At 46.4% G+C, this 19833-nt stretch overlaps 1 protein-coding gene across 6 annotated transcripts in view; it reads left to right on the top strand.

Moving 5' to 3' along the window:
* Window positions 1-19272, top strand: part of ST6GAL1 (ST6 beta-galactoside alpha-2,6-sialyltransferase 1) — a 45507-nt gene extending 26235 nt beyond the window's left edge. For all 6 annotated transcript variants that reach the window (XM_041416404.1, XM_041416398.1, XM_041416403.1 and 3 more), the window contains 6 exons: window positions 4376-4501; window positions 5604-6269; window positions 9728-9825; window positions 14654-14755; window positions 15927-16101; window positions 17929-19272. In XM_041416404.1, the coding sequence (XP_041272338.1) occupies window positions 5645-6269; window positions 9728-9825; window positions 14654-14755; window positions 15927-16101; window positions 17929-18170 (1242 nt within the window). In that variant the 5' untranslated portion in view covers window positions 4376-4501; window positions 5604-5644 and the 3' untranslated portion in view covers window positions 18171-19272. The remainder of the gene's footprint in view (window positions 1-4375; window positions 4502-5603; window positions 6270-9727; window positions 9826-14653; window positions 14756-15926; window positions 16102-17928) is intronic.
* The last annotated feature ends 561 nt before the right edge of the window (window positions 19273-19833 follow it).

Here is a 19833-nt window from a genome sequence, read left to right as displayed (position 1 = left end):
CCTTGAGTATGCTATTTTGAACAGAAGAATTCAAGCCATACATTTCCATGTCTTTCTTCTTTTCCACACACGTGGGAACTCATTCACCCTCTGGTACCAGCCACTGCCCTTTTCAGAGATGCTTTACAGTGGGCGTTGTGTGGAGGAAAACGTTAACATTGAGAATGTATCCAAAAAAAAAAAGAATAGGAAGGTGTAGTTAAGTATAAAATCTTCATATAGGGCAGCATAAAAACATTCAAAAATACATCAGCAAAAGTTGGGAACAAAGCTTTCCTACTTTGTGGGCAGGCACAGCATAATTGTGGGTGCAGATGGATATGCATAAATGAAGGAAACCTGGAAAGAAATGTAAATGCTCCGAGTTTAAATATGAAATATTTATCACATTATCTAAAAAAAATTGAGGGACAACTTGCCAAAGTAAAAAGCTTTTTTGCATCCATCAGAGAGAAGAAAATTGCAGCTGAATTATGCTGATGTATGAATGGCAGGACCAAGGAGAAGCATGGTAGACCAGGTGGATGTGATTCCTGCATATCCTGTAATCCCCAGGGGTTACATCTCTGAAGTCACCATTTAAATTAAATTAAAGGTCTTACTTGGCATGGTTATGTTTGAGGCACTGTGCTGGGATCTGTTGCTTCAGACCAGTAAACATAATAAAAATGACACCTGTGGAATATGTAAGAATTAATGAAGAAGTCTCATCATGTGTTTACAGAAGTGTCACATTTCAAATCTATCTATGTATTTCCTCTTCTGTCATTTTCATTTTGTGAACATGGAGAGAGAGAGAAACCTTGAATTTTCAAGGTTTTGGTGAGATTGCTCACCAGGATCCTCAGAAAAAGCCACCCTAAGCTGTCATGGGATGAGAGGGCTCCTGTCCTGGATTAGTGGCTGCCTGGCAGGTAGGAAAGCAAGAGGTCAGGTTTCACAACATCACAGAAGGCTCTCAGGGATTTTCTGGGATCCCCACTCCTGAAAACTGATCACGATCTGCAGAGGAGAGGAGGAAGGGCTGAGTTCTGAGCTTGGCTGTCCTTGTCACCAGAGGGGCTGCTGGAACTGGGGGAAGCCCTGAGCAGCTGCAGAGGGCTCTGGTGATCCTGGGTGGCTGGGCAGCACCGGGCAAAGGAAGCTGCCTCTAGCAGGGGTAAGATAATGCTCTTTCAGGTGGATTTATTCCTGCCCTGCACCGGGGCAGCTTGCAAAATGATCTGAAGTCATTGCAGATTGTGTAGAGATCAGGGCTCAGAAGTGGTCAAGAGGGGAAATAAAGGAAGGAAGTTTCACAAGGAGAACAAATCAGCCCCATTGTTGTGCTGCTGCTGGACCATGTGGTGAGAGCGTGTTCAGCCGGGGTGGCCGGCGTGCCTGCCTCGAGGGACGGTCACGCCCTGCTGATGGTGCTGGGAGGCTGACCAAGAGCATCTGGAGTGTGGAAAAGGTGCTGTGCAAGGAGTGTTGGAACAAGTGGGACAGAGCCTGGAAAAGCAGAGAGAGGAGGGGTTGTCTGTGCCCTGTGTGCAGCTGCAGAGTTCATTGCCTCAAGCTGTTAGGGATATGTGGGTGGTTTCAAAAGCCAATTAAACAAATGTGCAGAGGATGGGCATTGGTACAGCTGATGACACAACTTTGGGGAAGCTGTGTGCATTTCCTGGAAGAAACATATTCATACCTTTGTCCATGCTCCTGTGGTTTGCCTGTGTACCGGCTGTCGGGCGCAACAGGAGACAGGTACGGGCTGTTTGAGATGAGGATACTTGTTAGCATTTTTAGGGTGAATCTGCTGTGGGATGTGGAAATCAGGACTTCTGGATGTGCTCTCCTGTGGCATTGCTGGCTGCAGCTCCCTGGGCAGACAGCAGCCTCTGGGACACCAGAGGAGTAGGATTTTCACACTCTTGTGTACTTTGCTGGTTTAAGATCTGAGACCACTGAGATAATTGGACAATAAAGGTTAAGTATTAGAATGTGTGGACAGAATGTGACTGCCTTGAAGATATCATGTTCCTCACTTGTTCTCTGCGCAGTATTAACTTATCCACAGAGGACTTGCTGTGTGGGCTTAACATGCCAGCCAGTGCTGTACCCTACAGCTGTGTCAGGTTCTGGGTTTCAGGGGGACAGCTATTTGTTTGATATGTTTTATTTGTATTTTTCTAGGTTTAGGGGATTTTTTTTTGTCCTTTCTTCATACTCATAGCTGTCACCTTGTATTTTGTGTATGTGGCAAGCTTCCAACACCTTTGGAAAAGTACCTTTGTACTGACCACTGCCAGACAGAAGTGCACACAAGCAGCCACTTGTGGGCTATCCTACTTTGCCAGGAAGAGCAGATTCTTCTCTTCTCCACAACAGAGATTTGGTGAAAGAATGCTTGAGAAGGATCCCATCTTAGGGCACTGCTTGTGCAAATAAAATAAAATAAAATCCTATCATGTGAAGTAGTAGTAATAATTAAGCTGAATTGCAAAGTATCCATGGGGAACAGAAGGTATCTTGAAATGTTGTGGCTCTGCTAAAACATGTTTGCAGAGCCTACTTTGCCAGCTTAAAAATCAAAGCAGACTAACTGTTCACATTGCAGCAGCGTGTACAGTCAAAGGTGGGGATAATTTGTGCAGAAGAGGAGTTCTCCAGGTGCCCTTGAGTGGCCTGGAAAGGAGAGGAGTTGTTGTGACTTGCTGGGCATCCTGAGCTGTGCACCACCACAAGGAGTGTCTCAGCAGGAACTTGCAGAGAGCTGTTTCACTGTAATGAACCTGCCACCCCTCTAGATGATTCAAGTGTGAGAAGCAAAAGCGGATGGTTACTGAGATGTGCCTGCTGTCACCTCCACCTGGAAACCCCTCAGAAGTTTTTGAAGTCAGGGCAGAGTCCTTCAGGGCCTGGAGCAAGGAGCTCTGCTCTGCAGGGTGGAAGGCTGCTGGGCACCCCCAGCAGTGCTGAGGCTCTGTCCCCCCTGCACAGAAGGTCTTAGTTGGGTTTTCTGGAAGCCAGATCCTTGCCTCTTGTAAAGGCATTCAGCATGGACAAAGTCAGGCTGGGGGCTGTGTGGTGCCCAGAGGGAGGTGTCTCAGTTCGGCACTAAGCTGACACAGGACAGCTCTGCTTTGGTGTTCCTCTGGATTTGGAAAGCATTGCTGTGTGTGTGGTTTGCCAGCAGAGCCCTGACAGTGTGGAGGCTGACTCAGCACAGCTTTCCCCATCAGCACACGGCTTTGCAGTCAGCTGCCTTCACATGGTGCCTTTTGCTCTCCCTGGCACGGGGCAGGCCCCGAGTGCGTTGTCCCTGTGGGTCCCAGATGCAGAGGGGATGGCAGGAGGGAACCTTACTCCTCACAGAACAGAGCACAGGGGTGCCCTGCATCCCCTCTGGTGCCCCACCTCTGAGGCCAGACTGCTCTACCTCTCCTGGTTCAAAAAGACTTCAGGGTGCCCTTCTAGTGCATTTGTACTTAAGGAAATGAAAATATATACAGTCTGTCAAGGCAGAGCAAATAACTTCAATAAAAGCTGGAGCTACTTGTGTTGCTTGGATCTTTTTGTTGCTGTTGTTTAAGAACTGGAACACAGCAATATTTGCTTTTTCATTGTGGAGTTCTCTGTAAAAAAATATTTGTTCCTTAATAAAGTTAAAATATAAGTTTTCATCATTAGGATGCTTTAATAATTTAGTATTTAGTCTCGTAAAGAATAACGTTTGTAATTTAGCTCATGTGACATTGTATTGACTCAGACTTCCTGTAAAAGCAAGCTACTTTGTTGATTTCTCAGCTAATACTGTCAAATCTCCCTTTCTCTTGCTGCATTTCCTTGTCAGAGTGAAACTGTAAAGTCTAAAACACATTTATCTATTTTGTGAAGATTTATGGATTAAGATACATTTTTTTTATCAGCTTTCCATGTGTCTTGTTCCAAAAGAGCAGGGAGTCTTCTCTGCAGGAGTGCCTGAATTACTCAAGGATAGGCAGTAAGAAAGTTCCCTGGGGAAAGTTAGCTTTTTCTTTCTTTTTCCCTTTCAGTGTGTGAACCACCATCATGAGGTTATTTCCTTCACTGTATTTTGGGCGTATCTGGTGCTCAGGGTGGATCTGGTTGCTCTGGTGGACCCAGAGAGCAGGCAGCCTGTGAGTCTGTTCTAGCTGGGAGCAGATTTCAGATAAAGAGGAAAGATGTCCCTTTCGAGTGGGCATTTAGACATTTGAAATGCTTATGTGGTGTTAATGTGTTTGCTGCTGTCCTTCCAGGCTTTGGTAACAGCTTCTTTGGGACCACAGGGTTTATCTGAGGCAATACTTGCTCATCTCTAGAACTTCAAGGTTTTTCCTTAATATGTTTTCTTTTTTCCTCTTCTTTTTTGCAGGTATTTCTTGAACTCTTCAGCACATCACAGAACTGTTGTTTTGGGATATCCTGCTTAAGCCCTCGGAGGAAAATCTGCCAACAGCCAAAAATGACTTGAGCTGGAGAGCTGCTGCTTTATCCACAGGTAGTGTTTGCAGCTCAGTAAGCTCTCAGCAGTCCAGCATTGCAGGGCTTGCTCTCAGCAGGTTACTCAGGGAGGAAGTTGCTGCTGGTGCCTCTCTGGGAATGGCAGTGATCTGCATGTGGTAGTCTCCTGAGGACACCTGGAGTCTCCATACTCTTCCCATGCATTTGGACACATCTGGGGCAGCCATGTAGGGAAATGAGCAGCTGCCATCCTGTCTTTTGTGGTCCTGTGTGCTGCTTGTGAGAGGTTTATGCATCAGTGTGTATTTTATACACCAGCCCCCCTCCCCCATAAATCAGCCTAGTTTGAGCTGCTTTTTGGGCAGTCATCATATTGGATTCCCACTTTTTTGACTTGGTGGGATCTGGAGGTATCTGCTAGTGTGAGGCAGTGCATACCAGGGCAGGCAGTGCTGTACAACAGCATCTGGCTTTGCTTTCTCCAGAGGTAACTTACCTGGAGTCATGTTCATCCAATGAGCCCCAACATGCCCCAAACCCTACTGGGGCTTGAGTGGCTTCCAGCAGATGTTCAGTGAGGTTTGATGTTGAGACTGCACTCAGCCCACTGCAGACTTGCAGCAGTTCCCTGGAAAGTCACCAAAGTACCAGGCTGCTGAAGCTCCTGGTGCACATGAACTTAGAGCTTTTTTTTTTTTTTGTTTCCAGTTCTGTGCTTTATAATGTTCTTCATCAATGTTAAAGCCTGTGGTCAAGTAAAAACTCAGTTCTGGAAGTGCATTTTTTGGCATTTGGATGTTGACTGTCAGGGATGGAGATGAAGCAAAGCAGTGTGGAGACTTACCCTGCTTGCTGGTATGATACTGGCAGTGTTAAATTTAGCTGTCACTTGTGGAAGGGAGTAGAAAAAACGTTTGAGTGGCAGTGGCCTCAGGTCACCATTACATAGCATGTGATGGCTGATAGCCAGCTCAGGTCTTTCTGTTTGGTGTTTGAGGTGGTAGACTTTGAAATGAGATCTTTGAACAGCCTGAAATTTTAGAATTACCCTGATGTTGTCTCTCTCCCCTCCCACTGCACATAGATCTCCATGATTTTACCTGTGCCTGCAGCCTGACTGAGCTGTTTCCTTTTCCCAGGGCAAGCTTCCAGTGTCCCATCTGGGGATGCACCGTGCACTATGGTTCACATCAATGTGCTGAAAAAGTTCATGTGTGTTCTTGTGGTGGTACTGGTAGCACTGACAGTTTGCCTGTGGAGAGAAACCAGAAGAAGCTACTATGATCCTTTGAAGACCAGGAATGATGATTTGCAGGGGCATAGGAGCTTGGAGAAATGGAACACTGTTAAATCACAAGGCCTTTTCCATGAAGCAGCCAGTGAACTGGGGCAGGTATCCAAAATGTGGCTTGGTCCCCAAAACAAAGTAAAAGGTAGCACGTCTGAAACAGCTGAAAAGTCCAAGAAAGCAGCCTTTGGGAAGGTATGGGATAAGGACAGCTCATCCAGAAATCTCATACCCAGGCTGCAGAAGGTCAGGAAAAACTACCTGGCCATGAACAAGTACAATGTGACTTACAACGGGAAGAGGAATGCTAAGCTCAGCCCAGAGAAGTTGCTGTGCCAGCTGCGGGACAGAGTCAATGTGACCATGATCCAGAGGTCGGATGGTCCTTTCCGTACCTCTGAGTGGCAGCAGTACTTGCCAGGGAAAAGCCTCAGTGAAGCAGTGGGACACCTGGGTCGCTGTGCTGTCGTGTCCTCAGCAGGGTCTCTGAAATCATCTCGCTTGGGACAAGAGATAGGTTGGTATTTTTCAGTTTGCATGAAGTTAAATATCATTGTTTATAACTTGGGCTGAGTAGAAGTCAGTATTGCTGTCAAGCAATTACTGATAAGTCTCTTGTGGTCAAAAGGGTTAAAACAAGTGGAAATGTTAAACTTCTAAAGTCGGTAAATATTTCAGCCTAGCTGGAGATGGGAGTAATAGGTGACTGTATTCTAGCAAGTCCTTTTGATTTTTGTGATCCTTTTGGCATCACTGGAGGGTCACACAAATATTGGATACCAGAGAGCAGTCTTGGTTCCTCAGGTGTTTGTTTCTTGAGAGGGTTTGGGGTGGGTTGTGTAATGCTTATTGCGCAGTCAGAAAAAATTTCACACTGGAAGATATTTTCAGAGAAGAAATTAAAGAAAATGATAAAGGGGAAAAACCCTTCTGGACATAGCCCTGAGCAGTCTGTGTTGAGCTGAGAGCTGGGCACAGACAATCTTCAGAGGTCCCTTCCAGCCTCATTGATTCTGCAATTCTTGCTCAAGGCTTTCCAAAAGTGGTACTACTTCATTCTGAGCCATAAGGCAGCTGGCTGAATTTGAGTGGCCCAGAAGACCATCAAAAGGCTTTACAGGGATTTAACTCTTTGGATGAAGTTTGGTGATGCTTTGCAGTCTCATCTAACCATATTTACCTGAAGTTAATGCATTAATTAATAACTGCCAAAGCTTTGGTTTTTTACTGTGAATTATAAAGAAGCATGTTTTGATGTCAAAGCATTTTGTGTCTTTACAAAAGCAGCATGCTAGGGAAACCAACTCTTCAGTCTTCAACTCAGGATTTTGTACCAGGCAGAAAATTCTTCAGAGCCTGCAGCTGAAGGAGAAGTTTTAAAGTCTGGGAGTTTTCTGTCAAGTGGAAATTGTTTGCAGGCTTTGGTGTGTTCATAAGTTGTCTGTTGGATCAGGTCCCTTTGGCCTGCACTAAGCTGTAAGAAGCCTTCATCTTTTGAAACAGATAGATGGATAGATTTTAATATGTCATTCATGGACAACTTTGGCAAAGCCTTCAGAATCATAGTCCCTTTTGGGAGACTGTGTTGAGTTCTGGTACTTGCTCAGAAGTTCTCCCCGAGACTCCTCTGTGTCCATGGGCAGGTGAGCAGGAGCTAGAGTGAGGTTGATCAGTTGGAAATGTGTTAAAATGCTATGAAATATGCATTGAAGAACAGCATTGCCTCCTGGTACAAATTGCAGGGGGGAGTTGGTTGATGTAGTTGTTTCTGTCTCTTAGGAGTGCTTGAAGTGAGATGGGTCAAGACTTGGGAAAGCAGTTCTTCCTTTTCAAGTACCTGTCTCAGGTTGTTTGGGTGCCTCTTGGAGTTCAGAGCTAAAGGTTTGCACAGAAGTGACCTTCTGTTGAACAGCTTCCCCAGCTCAGCTGGCTTGTGCCCAGGGCTGTCTGTGTTAGGCTCCAGCATTACTGCCAGTGCTTGTTGCTCTGGAAGGAGACCCTCACAGGAGTGGGAGGTGATGTTCTGGAGTGTTGGAATGCAGTCCCTGCACCTCTGCATTGGGTATGGGAGCAGCCAAGCGGGGTGGGCTGTGCTTTGGCTCCAGCACAGATGTCAGACAGGCAAAGCCCTTTCATTGTTCCCACAGCCACTCTCTGAGCCCTCCCCACACTGAAGCACTGGTTTGTTCCAGGTCACAAGGGATGGATGCTGGGGAGGTCACTGTGTAGTGTGCCTGAGTCAAATGCCATTAACCCCTGCTGGTGTCTTTGCCCTGTGTTTCTTGTGCCTGGGTCACAAGCTTTCACCCTTCTGCTCAAGCACTTAACTCTGCTAGTGCTTCTGCAGAGTTTGAGCACTTGCAGCCTTGAGCTAGGCAGAGGAAGTGTTAAGGATTCAGGAGCAACCAGTGTATTTCTGTACTGTTTTCCTCACTTTTGCCATGTAGGAAATGTTGTGGTGTTGTTGGAGGAAGTTGTCGCAAAGGTACTAAATCTTACAAGCTTAAAATTAAATATTTGTGTTAATGAGCACAATGGATTGCTGAGTTGTTACTCCATGAAATATTTGTTCTATGTAATCATGTTAAGATATCAAATTAGCAATTAGATAAAGTAAGGGAGGCTGACAGAGCAGCACAGGGTTGTAAACGACCTTTTACTGTGCTCTTGGTATTATTGAAGGTTATAAATTGCCACTGAAAAATCTGATGTGAGAGATACCCAGTGTAGCACAACCACCTGGAGACAGAGAGTCAGCTACTCTGCCTGAGCAGTCACTAAACACCCTTTTAATGTGCAAACTTTGGGCCTAGGAATGCTTGGTGTCTGGCTGAAGTTACAGATGGGGAAATCATAACCCTGTATTGCGTTAGTTCAAGGCAGGATGTGGAGCTAAGGGTCTGCAGTGGAAACCACAGAGCCACTTCTCAGCATGGAGACACTTTTCCAGAAAATCACCTTCCTTGGTTTTGGATGGTGCTTTGGAAGGGCTCTTAAGAAGCCCCACTTGTCCAGGAGAAATAAAATTGAGAAATCAGTCTTTGCTGCCAGGGATTACTGATCCTCCAGCATTGCATGTTAGAACACTCCCATTTTCAAGAAAATTATCTCAAAAAGACCCAGTTCTGGACCAGGTGGGTCCTTCTGCCCTAGAACTTGGCAGTTCCCACAGACCCTGACTGCACATGCTGTGTGTTGCAGTCCTGTGGCCTCAGTGTGAATGCAGGAAAGATTGCCCTGCTTCCTTAGCTCAGCCCCTCTGCTCACAGGGAACGTGTCCTACCCAACTGCAGCCACAAGGCCACAAGGGAGGAGCCAGGCTGACAAGCACAACCTCCCTTCATGTCACAGCAGCAGCAGGACTCTAGGATGTTACAGTGGCCTGGCTGGCTGTGCCAAGGCAGAGGAGGGTGCTGGAGGAGTGCTGTGCTATCTTGAGAGATGATGCCAGCAGAGGAAAATGCAGTGAATGCCAAGGCATGTAAGAAGCTATGTCTGTTGAAGGCACAGCAGTGGGTTTATTTCTGTGGGAGGCATGCTGGCAGGCTGAGGTCAGCTTGGCTTTCCACTGTGGTTGGTTTACATGTTTCTGGAGCTGGTCAACCTCCAGGCTGGAAGAGAGGATGCTGTCTTGCTACTGCTTCCTAGTTTCTTGGTTTGAAGCTAGCCATATGGTAAATTAATTACTGGTCTATCTCCTGGTAAAGTGTTTGGAAGGAGGAAGAGGGAGAGCAAATGCTATGGTCGTGCTCTCAACCTGGCAGCTGGTTGTAGTTTTAGAGAGTAGAGTGTATTGGTCATAAAGTTGGAGCCACACCTTCCCCCAAAGAATCTGACTTGCTACTTCTAATGTTACATTGAAAGCCAGGGATTAACGAGACGGTACTAGGAGTGCAGGTGAATAATGTCACTTGTTTGTGTTATCACTCAAACCCAGTTGTTGGCTCACAGGTTTTCCCTCTGTTTGGCTTTCAGACAGCCACGACGCCATCCTGCGGTTCAATGGGGCTCCTGTCAGGGGCTTTCAAGATGATGTGGGGCAGAAGACAACAATTCGTCTTGTGAATTCCCAGGTAGGTCTGAGGAGTGTGCACCAAGCAGGCCAGGCATGGCACAGCTGTGTAGCTGCATTGTCTGGGAGCTGGGAAGAACATCTGACCATCTGATTTCTCCAGTCCCTAGCACGTGGCTGTAGGATGGGGATGCCTCTCCTTGGAATGGGGACAGTTGGTAAATCTGAGGTGACTGCAGTGGCATTGGCATGCACTTGCAAACTTGCAGAAACCTGCTTGTGATTTACAGCAGGCACAAAGCAATCTGTGTTTTGTCTTTGCTCAAAGGCTCTGTGTAGGCACAGGAAGACCAGCTCCATGCTGATTGTGTGCCCTTGGGGTGAGAGGCAGGAACAGCACCACAGTTCAGCCAGTGCAGGTCAGTGAGGAGGGGTGTGCCAAGGGATGACTTGTGCCTGCCCCAGAGATGGGTATGAAGAATGTTTCTATGGCTTTGAATAAAAGAACAGTCTTTCTTTACTGCCCAGCAAGGCTGCAGACTCTGCAGGTTACCACATTAACGAGGGCTGCTACATGGCTGAAGACAAAAGACCCACCTGTAAAGCTGTAGCCTGTGCACAGCCAGGAGAGGGATGGGCTCTGGTGGGTCCAGGACCTCATTGCAGAGCATGGCAAAAAGTGCCTTTAATGCAAGGCCTTGCTCACAGAGTTAAATCTTCCCTGCCTCTGAGAGCTCCATGTAAGTACCAAGGGGTCCCTTTGCTGATTCCCTTTGGCCAAACTCTCCAGGGTTGGAGCCATGTGCCACAGTGCATTAGCAGAGTCAGTCTGCCACTTGTCCAGGAACACAGTGAGACTCTTTCTCTTGTAGGCACATCTCAGAGTGTTTGCACCTTTCCTCCATAGACCTGTTACCCTTCATGGTTATTCTTTCTGGGGGGAGGAATCTTCAAGTGTAGACATGCAGACAAAAGGGGAAATCTCAGTAGAATGTGCTGGTGAGAGAATGGAGGAGGACTGAATGGGTCAGGAGCCATTTGATGAACAGACCTGGTGCAGCACTGAGTTCAAGCATCTCCTCACCCCACAAGAGGAGAAAGAGGTTGTAGGCACATGAAGGCTGAGGAACTGAGAGAGAGATGAGTGGCTGAAGTGTAGCTTTTGTAAGCCTGAACCAAAAAGGCAGTTTCTTTTCCTTACCAAAATTAAGATTTGTAGGCCAGGAGTTTTCTCACCTGCCTCTGTATGTGGAGAGCGTGGATGCTGCTGTGTAACCAGGTTTGTAGTTTCTCAAAACAGCAGCAGGAGGTTGACCATCCTCTTCAAAGGCAAGAAGACAGAGCTAATATGTAACCAGTTTGCCAACTTCATTTTGTACGTCTTTTAATGGATATTCTTGCTTCTTGTGTGAATGCTGTTGCTACCTCTTTCAGCTCTTGGGTCACTCTCCACTTGCTGCCATGCTCTTTGCTGTTGCTTGCTGCATCTTGTTCCCCTGCATTAAGCCCCCAGTCAGAAGTGTGACAGTTTGTCCTTTCTGAGCCAGTCTGGTTTGAGCAGACAGATCTGACTGCTGCCTTCTGTGCCCTGTTTGACATTTTTCTTTTTTTTTTATCTTTCCTGTCTCTGTGTATTTTTCTGATGTCAGATAGGTGTTATCACTTAAGCAAACTTTCTCTGGAGGATGTGCTCATGGCCAAGCTTACAGTGATATGAAGAGAAAATATGTGCATGACCTATGTGCTATCAGTGTTATCTGCTCAGGGAGGAGGGTAACTGTGTGGTTGTACAGCTGTGATGTGACTCTCCTTGTGGATTCTCCTACTTTGGACCACGTGGAGTTACAGCCATGTCATTATAGTGCTTCTGTTCTCCATGCAGATCAGCCTGCAGTCATGGGTGATGTTCCCTCTGAAAGGAGACCCCAGCTTAGGAAACTTCAGTTACAGGGAGAACAATATTGCTGCAGTTTTTAGAGGCTGAAGTTGACTCAGAAGGCAGCGTTGATCTGGCTGCTGACCAGGGAAAAAGACGTTTTCCATATGTATAGTGCAGGAGTCTCTCATCTGGGGTTTCTAAACTGAGCAGCTCTGACTGCAGTTTGTTAACTTCAGAGACCATTGGATTGGAAGCCTGGTTTTCTTACGTGTTTTTACTTGCACTTTGAATGGTTCAGTGCTGTTTTCAGTCTTGGTGACATCAATTAAACCTTCTTGTTAGTGGGGTGGCCTGATCACGTTCTCCTTTTAGCTCGCTGCAGGAGCTGTGCCTTATCTGGCCTTGCCCAGAGCTCTTACAGGCATCAGGTACTGGACAAGCTGTAATTTGTTCTTGTTCTGGGCTGGCTTTTCTTGTGTTATAACTGGGAAAAGGAATGGGTTTGGGGATTGGCTGCTTTTATTTTGGCTCTTACTGCTGATCAACCTCAGTCTGCTGCCAAAGTGAAGGAAATGGGATCTCCTGAATCTGATCTGTCAAAGCTGCTCTGTATTGAGTAATATCTCTGTGGCACACATGGCCAGTGGCCCTGAGTTTCTTAACAATTATTTTAAGATACTTTTCTGTAATTTTCTGGCCAGTCTCTAGGACATACATGGGGGCAGATGTTTTTAACAGTAGAGTGAAGTATCTTGTACATCTGTGTGCATAGAGAAAGATTAATGGATTGGTACTGACAAGAAGGCAAGAAATTTGGGACCTCTGGATCTGAGGATATGCTTGTAGGCCCACAAGCTTTGTGGTCGTTCTAAATAAAGAATTTATTTAATGTTGCCTCATTTATTTTCTCAGGCCTTGACTGGTTCATCAGTATTGCTGCTTTTTTAATGGCATGTTTTCCTGCAGTCTGACACAAGGCATTGATTTGCCCTGGGAAAGCTGTCACATCTTGTAAAAACAAGGGCAGAAGTACAGGTGAGGGTGTGCCAATGTCATGCTGGAGGACACAGCTCCTTTCTGCACAGCTGACCAAGGGCCAGAGTACTTGGTTCTTCCCAACCCTTGTTTCCAGTTCTCCTGGGCTGGCTTCTTGCAGTCACAGGGAACACTCTCTGCTTTGGCTGCCTTTGCTGTTATTGGCACTAACAGTCTGCAGGGAGGAAGAGAAAGGAGATAGCACATCAGTGGAATGGAGGAAGGCTGTGGTGGGAAAGGAGAGCATGTTTAGATTGCAGGACATTGACTGCTGGTAGCAGGAAAGAAGGAAATCCTTGTGATATGGCCAATAAATGTACTAAGAGGATAGGGACTGTATTAACAGGATACTGTTACACAGTGAACTGGCTAAAGAAGAAATCAGAAAACCAACAGATCACTTAACTAATTAGGATCAAAAATCTGGGCAAGACAAGTCAGTCATGTAGTAATTGAAATGAATTTTACTTAGAAAGAGTCAGTTGCTATTAAAAAACAAATGGACACAGGGTAAACGGGGAGCCAGATTCTTTCAGCAGACAGGGTAAGTGACTGATAGCTAGCAGGCAGTGTGTGGGAGGACACACTAGAGCTGTGGAGGTGCTCCCCACCTGGTTTCCTGTCCCTTTGCTTTTGTGCCTGTCACAGCTGTCTCGGGGTTTGTGTGCTTCTGCCAGCTGGCATGGCTATGGAAACAACAACATGAAAATAAAGTGCACGTGCCCCTCTCCACATCCCTGCTCCTTTGCAGTGCTCCATCCCACCTGTGCCCAGTTGAGGGGATGGCTGGTGCCAGCTGCTGTGCCCCTTTTTGCCCCAGGTGTCCACAGGGTGCAGGCAGATACTCACACCTGCAGCACTGCACACTCCAGCTGTCAGTGACCTAGATATTTTAGCTACTGTAAGGAAATTAAACCAGGCAGTGCATGTGGTCAAGGCCAAGGCCTAATCCCGTGGAGTTAAGAACAGATGTGAGGAAACTTTTTGCTTTTGGAATAATTCCCATCTGGGCTGCCTGCAGCATCCTTGTACTCTGGTTATTTGGGACAGCCATGCAGGCAGCCAGCTGCTGAGGCAGCCAGGATGCTTGAGGACTAATTGGCTAGATCATAATTAGATCTGTGGAGAAAATGAGGACAAATGGGAGCTGATTGTTATGATTTATGATTACAATGTTTACGAGCTGTGTCTGTACAGGTCATGGCTTTGGGTGAGTGGGGAGGACAGAAGATAAATTGTTTGATTAGGATTGTTTTCTTTCTCCTGCAAACCTGGGTTACCCTTGGGTGTCCCAAGCAGTGGTGGTTATGTCCACAGTATGGAGAGAACTCTGTTTGAAGCTTTCCTTCTCTTTGCTGCTCTCAGGAGATTCCAACCTCCCCTGCCTGAGCTGTCCTCTCCCTGCCCTACAGAGGTGATGGAGGGGCTTGGCACAAGGCAGGATTGGCTGGGTATGCTGTAGTCTCTCATCTCTTGCACTGGTGGTCTCAGCAGGCTGAGCACTGGCTGCCTGGGATCCTGTTGCTGAGGAGAAACCACCCATCTGCAGGCCTTTTTTTTTGGGTTAAATGAAGGTTCTCGATAGATCCAGCAGTGTATTTGCATTAGGCTCTGCCTGGACTGTCCTGGTGACTGCTGGCAGCAGCTGCTGTTCCTCCTGCTTCTGCTGTCGTGGTGCTGGGATCCTCACACAGGCTGGGTCACTCTGCAGCTGCTGTCCTTAGTGTGTTACTGGAGATGGATGGAAAACCTTGGAAAGCATTATGGCAGCTTCTGTTCTGACTCTCCACAAAGTCCTTTGCTGCTAGGCAGGACTGGCTTGGGTTGGAAGGGGATTGCTGGCTGCACACAGTGGGCCGTGCTCAGTAACCAGCAGTGGGAGGGTCTGGCAATTTTTAGGTGTGTTTTATTGCTTGGCTGCCTGCTAATTCTGATAATATACTGCATATCATTGTATCTGTTGTTGTTTTCCAAGCTTGTAACTGTTGAAGAGCAGCAGTTCCTGAGGGAACCTTTATATAACACTGGAATTTTAATTGTCTGGGATCCAGCACCATATCATGCAGAAATTCATGAGGTAAGGCTGAGTTGTTTTAAAATAAAATCAGATTCACGTGCTTTGAAGTGCTTCTGTTAAACCACTTCCTCCTAATGTGGGCAATCACTCATTCCAAGGCCTTACTTGTCTGCCTTTTTGTTTTATGGATATATCAGTGCGTACTTCTGTGAGTATCCCATGCATGAGTGCTCCTAAGAAAACACTTGCCTGCTTCTGTGAAGGGCCTTAGGCCAAGAATAATGGGTCACTACCTGTACTTTCCCATGGGCTGATGGCACAGGGAGGAGGACACTGCTGGATGCAGCAGCTGTCTCATTATAGGATGATTTCCTCTCTCTGACAGTTAATCTAAGATTCGCTGATGGTTGATGCTCGGATATTTCAAGCAGCAGTCAGCCATGGGATATACTTGATGCATTATGAATGGATTGGGAAACCCTCTGAAGGTCTGTGTCAGCTTTCATCTGTGGGCAATCCCCCTGGCAATTCACTTTTGATTTTGAGTACAAAAAAGTGTTGTTTGATATGCGATGAGCTCTGGAGGCTCACAGTGAAAGCAGGTAGGAGTGAATAGTCCATTCTTTACTTTTATTTTAAATTCTGGCTGTAACTGAGAGGTCTTTGCATTTCCTATTTTCTCACTGATATTTATTTCTGTTCCTGGTCCCACAGCTCCAGGAGGCATAAGGGGCTATGACATCATGTTTAAGAGTCAGTAAAACCAGGATGGGCTATTTATAACATAGGGAAAAAATCTCAAAATTACTTTAGGAAAACATAAACATTCCTAGTTTTTACTGAAAGGGGAAATTTAAGGATGCAAATCATCTCAGCCTGGTTCAGGAGGCTGAGCTGGGAACTCTTACCTGCAGAATATGCTGCTTGGAATTACAGTGTGGAGAAGGATCTGGGTCAGGAACATTTAAGGCAGAGTTCTCAACGTCGTCTGCTGTTGGGGAGTGCAAAATGAAATTATGAAATTGAATTACCATTCAGTGGTCCTTCAGTGATATTTGGGGTTTTCCTGCTCTGTTTACTGAGTCAGCTCACCACAGTGACCCAAGGGGACAGTGAGTGAGGGTGTGTAAGCAGGATCTTCTTCCCCAGCAGCAGCAGGTTCACTCATTCTTGTTTCCTGTTGGTTACAGTAGAGTGGGCCAGAAATAAAGAATCTGTTTCTGTTTTGCAGTGGTACAGAAAACCAGATTACAACTTTTTTGAAAGCTATAAGGCGTATCGTAGAGCGCATCCAGAGCAGCCCTTCTATATCCTGAATCCCAAAATGCAGTGGCAACTCTGGGACATTCTGCAGGAGAATTCCCTGGAGCATATTCAGCCTAATCCACCATCATCAGGAATGCTTGGTAAGATAATTGCCCTCTAAACTTCCGGTTCAGTTTGCAGGCAGGAACTCTCCAAGATGCCTTCTTTCAAAGACAGCTACAAATTTATGGTGCTTATCAGAGTTGTTTTTACAGTGTTTGTCCTGTGCCAAAATTTAAGCTTCCTGTCTTCAGAGCAGCAGCTCAGTTGTATTAAAGTCAGTGGTTTGCAGCACCCCTCTGAAACAGCAGTCACAAACATGGCCCAGTTCCAGGTGGAAACAGGAGAGCAGGCTGCAACACTGGGATGGTCTCTAGATTTGTAGCTTCTAGTGCCAGAGCACTTCCCACAGAGTGCAAGAGGAAGGATGTGTCTCCTGCAGGCTCAGATCTGGTCAGGCAAATAAATCTGATTACTGTAAATGAATTCTAAGGGTGTGCCTGTTTCTTTTCCATATATTATTTATATATAAATATATGTGTGTGTATGTATATAAAGACTTACTGGGGTTGTGGAAAGTCAGACTGAATAGTTGCCCTGAAAAGGTCAGTGATATGCTCTCCTCAGCAAAGGAACTCCTTTTTACATTCTGCTGTTGCAAAAGTTTTCCTGCTTAGTGGAGAGCAGCTCTCATGACCAGCTGAATAAAAAGGAGTGAACTTCTGGGGAAGCTTCCATGTATTTGAAATCACAGCATAGAGGCAGAGTCTTGTTTGCCACAGACTGTCCAACTGCTGTGCTTCCACCCTTTGTCTGCTCCCACCTCTGTTCATCACTGCTGGGGCAGAGGCACTTTCTGTCTCTGTGTAAACAGAGTTGCTTCATGTTTTTGCCAGGCCCATCACCTACTAAATCATTGCATCATTGCTTGGATATGTGTAGAGCAGCTGTGTAACAGCACAGTCAATGACTTCAGCAGCAGAATTGCTAACTGGAGTTATGGGCTTGAAGACACGTCAAACAGCTCCAGGGCTTAAGTTTAGGCCAACTTAAGTTCCTCCAGGGCTTAACTTTAGGCCAACTCTTCTTGCTTTTTGTTTTGTAAAACAAACCACCTTGCCAAATTCAAGGGCATAGATGAGTTCCAGTTTCCACCTCTGTGTTCCCTGGAAGTCCTGTGTGTGATAGAAAATTTTTGTTTGAAAAGGTGGATGAAGACATGTTTAAAATATACTTTAGGTTCTTTTAATGTTTTACAGTTCCTCATGATCCCTGCTGTCTCAGACACTGCGTGCATTTTCTGTGATGTTGCACACTGATTCAGTTTCTCTGGTATATTCTTGCTATTTCTTGCACTTAGAAGAAAAGTAGCTGGTAACTGTGGCTTCCATCTGACCCGGCTGTGCCCAGCACTGCCTGGTGTGATGTCCTCGGGTGAGAAGACACAGGAGGGCAGCACTGCTCTGCTCCGGGGAGCCTGAAGAGCAGAGGCTGCTCAGTCTCCCCGAGCATCTCCCAGCACAGGCCCTTCCATGTTCCCTGCACTCACAAGAGGCAGCTGGGACAAATGTGAAGGTCTCATCTCTGCTTATCCAGGCAGGTTTGAGATGGGCTGTTCGGATCAGCTAATTGCAGTGCACGCTTGGCAGACACCCAAGTTTCCATGAAGGTCACAGATAATGGTAGCACTCTTAAAAATTGTCCTTTTGGCACGGCTGTCAGTGTAAACAACTTGCTGAAATCACGTTGATCATACACTTGGCAAGGGAGGGCTTCAAAAGAGAGCCTTGTCTGGCCAGACTTGTTCTGTGCCCCTCTGCTCTGAACATTAATAACAGAAACCCGCTCCTTGCTGGCTGCCTGTCCCTCTGGAATGTTTAATGCTGTCTCTGGTGTGACTGGGGTGTCTGCTCTCTGTCCCCCCGCAGGCATCGTGCTCATGATGACGCTGTGTGACCAAGTGGACGTGTACGAATTCCTCCCTTCCAAGCGGCAGACGGACATCTGCCACTATTACCAGAAGTTCCACGACCACGCCTGCACCATGGGAGCTTACCACCCCCTCCTGTTTGAGAAGAACTTGGTGAAGCACATGAACCAGGGCACGGATGAGGACATCTACACTCACGGCAAAGTCACCCTGCCTGGCTTCCGAAAAGTGCATTGCTGACAGATTGGTTTTACTGTGTTTAGTTTTCCTTGACTTTCAAAGCACTTTCTAAATCAGGGTTGTCAGATTTGTTAGGTCTAAGCACTGGTGTGTTTTGACAGCTCTTCCATGTAGCAAGGCTTGCTCTTAGGACTTTGTTGACCAACTGTGAGCTGTAAGGCTCACTGTGGTACAGCCACTGACCTGCATGAGTCGCTGCAATAAATGGACTCCCACTGGAGCCAGGCTCTTGCAGCACGTGGATACCTCTGGCTTCATCTCATCTGATGACGGGTTAGGGGAGGCACGGGAGAGGCTTTCTAAGCAGAGATTGCACAAGTCGGGATCATTCAATGAACGTAGTTTGGTTTGCTTCAAAGGGGTTGTGACAGCCAAAACCCTGGGCCATTGGGAAACATGAAAAATCATTTAAAATTTGTTCCTATAGTCAGGGGCTCTTCAGAGTAGGGATGATTTATGGAAATGCTGTCAAGCTGTGTAATGATAAGCGACACTTCTAATCCAAAATATTTGATTTTATAAACAGTCTGTGAACTTCCAAATTGTAAGACTTCTGGAACCACTCAGGTGACATTTTTGGCAAAGGAAGAGGAAAGCAATTCATAATTCAGTGAATATTGCAAGAGTTTTTAATCTTCTTTTTTTTTAATAATTTAAAATAAATTTTAGCAATCATTTACTTTTCCAGTACAGTGCTGGGCTTGGTACAGAAGAATCTTTATTATTGGAAAGGTTTTGGCACAAATGGGAGAACACACTGGAAGTCGGTGCCTTTTTCCATCTCTCTGCTCCTCTACCTTTGCAATTGTTGAATTACTTGCTGTACCCATTGACACAAACACCACAGAGCTGCTGCTAGATGAGTTCCAGCCCTCTGCAGGCCAACAGAGAGGCTCTCTCAACTGCTGTGTGCTTTTCTGCATAGCTGGGGAGCAGGTTTGCCACTTCCATGATTCAGGAGTGATGGGGAGGGAGAGCGTGCTCTGCAATCTCAGGGTGTTGGTGAAAACACCTTCCCTGTCTTCTGTACTCGAGTGTTTCATCAGGTCTGTAAAGAAAGCTTTCTCCTGTTTTGAATAAATCCTGTGAAGTCATTGGCCTGCTTTTGGTGTGTGGTAAATGTCTTGTCCCATGGTCCTGGGGATTTGTAGCAGCCTTGTGCCACTGCAGGCACAGCTGCTCCCTGCTTGTTCAGAGAGCCCTCAGCTTGTGCTTTCTGCACACTCATCTCTTGGGATGGGTTGGATGTGTCAGTGTTCACAAATTTCATACAGGTAGGAAGGTCCAGGTCCTTGCACCCCTGCTCAGGAGCCTCACGTTCCACTAGAACAGGAGTGCAAGGAAGGCAGCTTGGAAAGCATTCCTTTTCACTGCCAGGGAATGAGGGAGCTTACAGAGGAAAAGCCATGAGGGGCTGCTTAGGAGAGCCACAGTAATCCTCTCCCCATCTCCACTCTTGGAGATAGCCCTGGCTAAATCCAGTGGTAACCCTCTTTATAAGCCAGTGGTAACCCTCTTTTTCCCCCCCCTTTTTTGGTTTGCCTAGATCAAAATCTAGTATAAAGTGCAAATGTTGGCAAATAGCCTTGGCTTTGATAGCCCTACCTCTCTGTTCCTTGGATGAAGGAGCTATCTGCTACAGCAATTTGCCTTCTTACTATGT

Source organism: Onychostruthus taczanowskii, unplaced genomic scaffold (assembly GCF_017590055.1).
Source record: "Onychostruthus taczanowskii isolate IOZ18803 unplaced genomic scaffold, ASM1759005v1 scaffold51, whole genome shotgun sequence".
Taxonomy (NCBI): domain Eukaryota; kingdom Metazoa; phylum Chordata; class Aves; order Passeriformes; family Passeridae; genus Onychostruthus; species Onychostruthus taczanowskii.
This window is presented reverse-complemented; position numbering and strand designations above follow the sequence as displayed.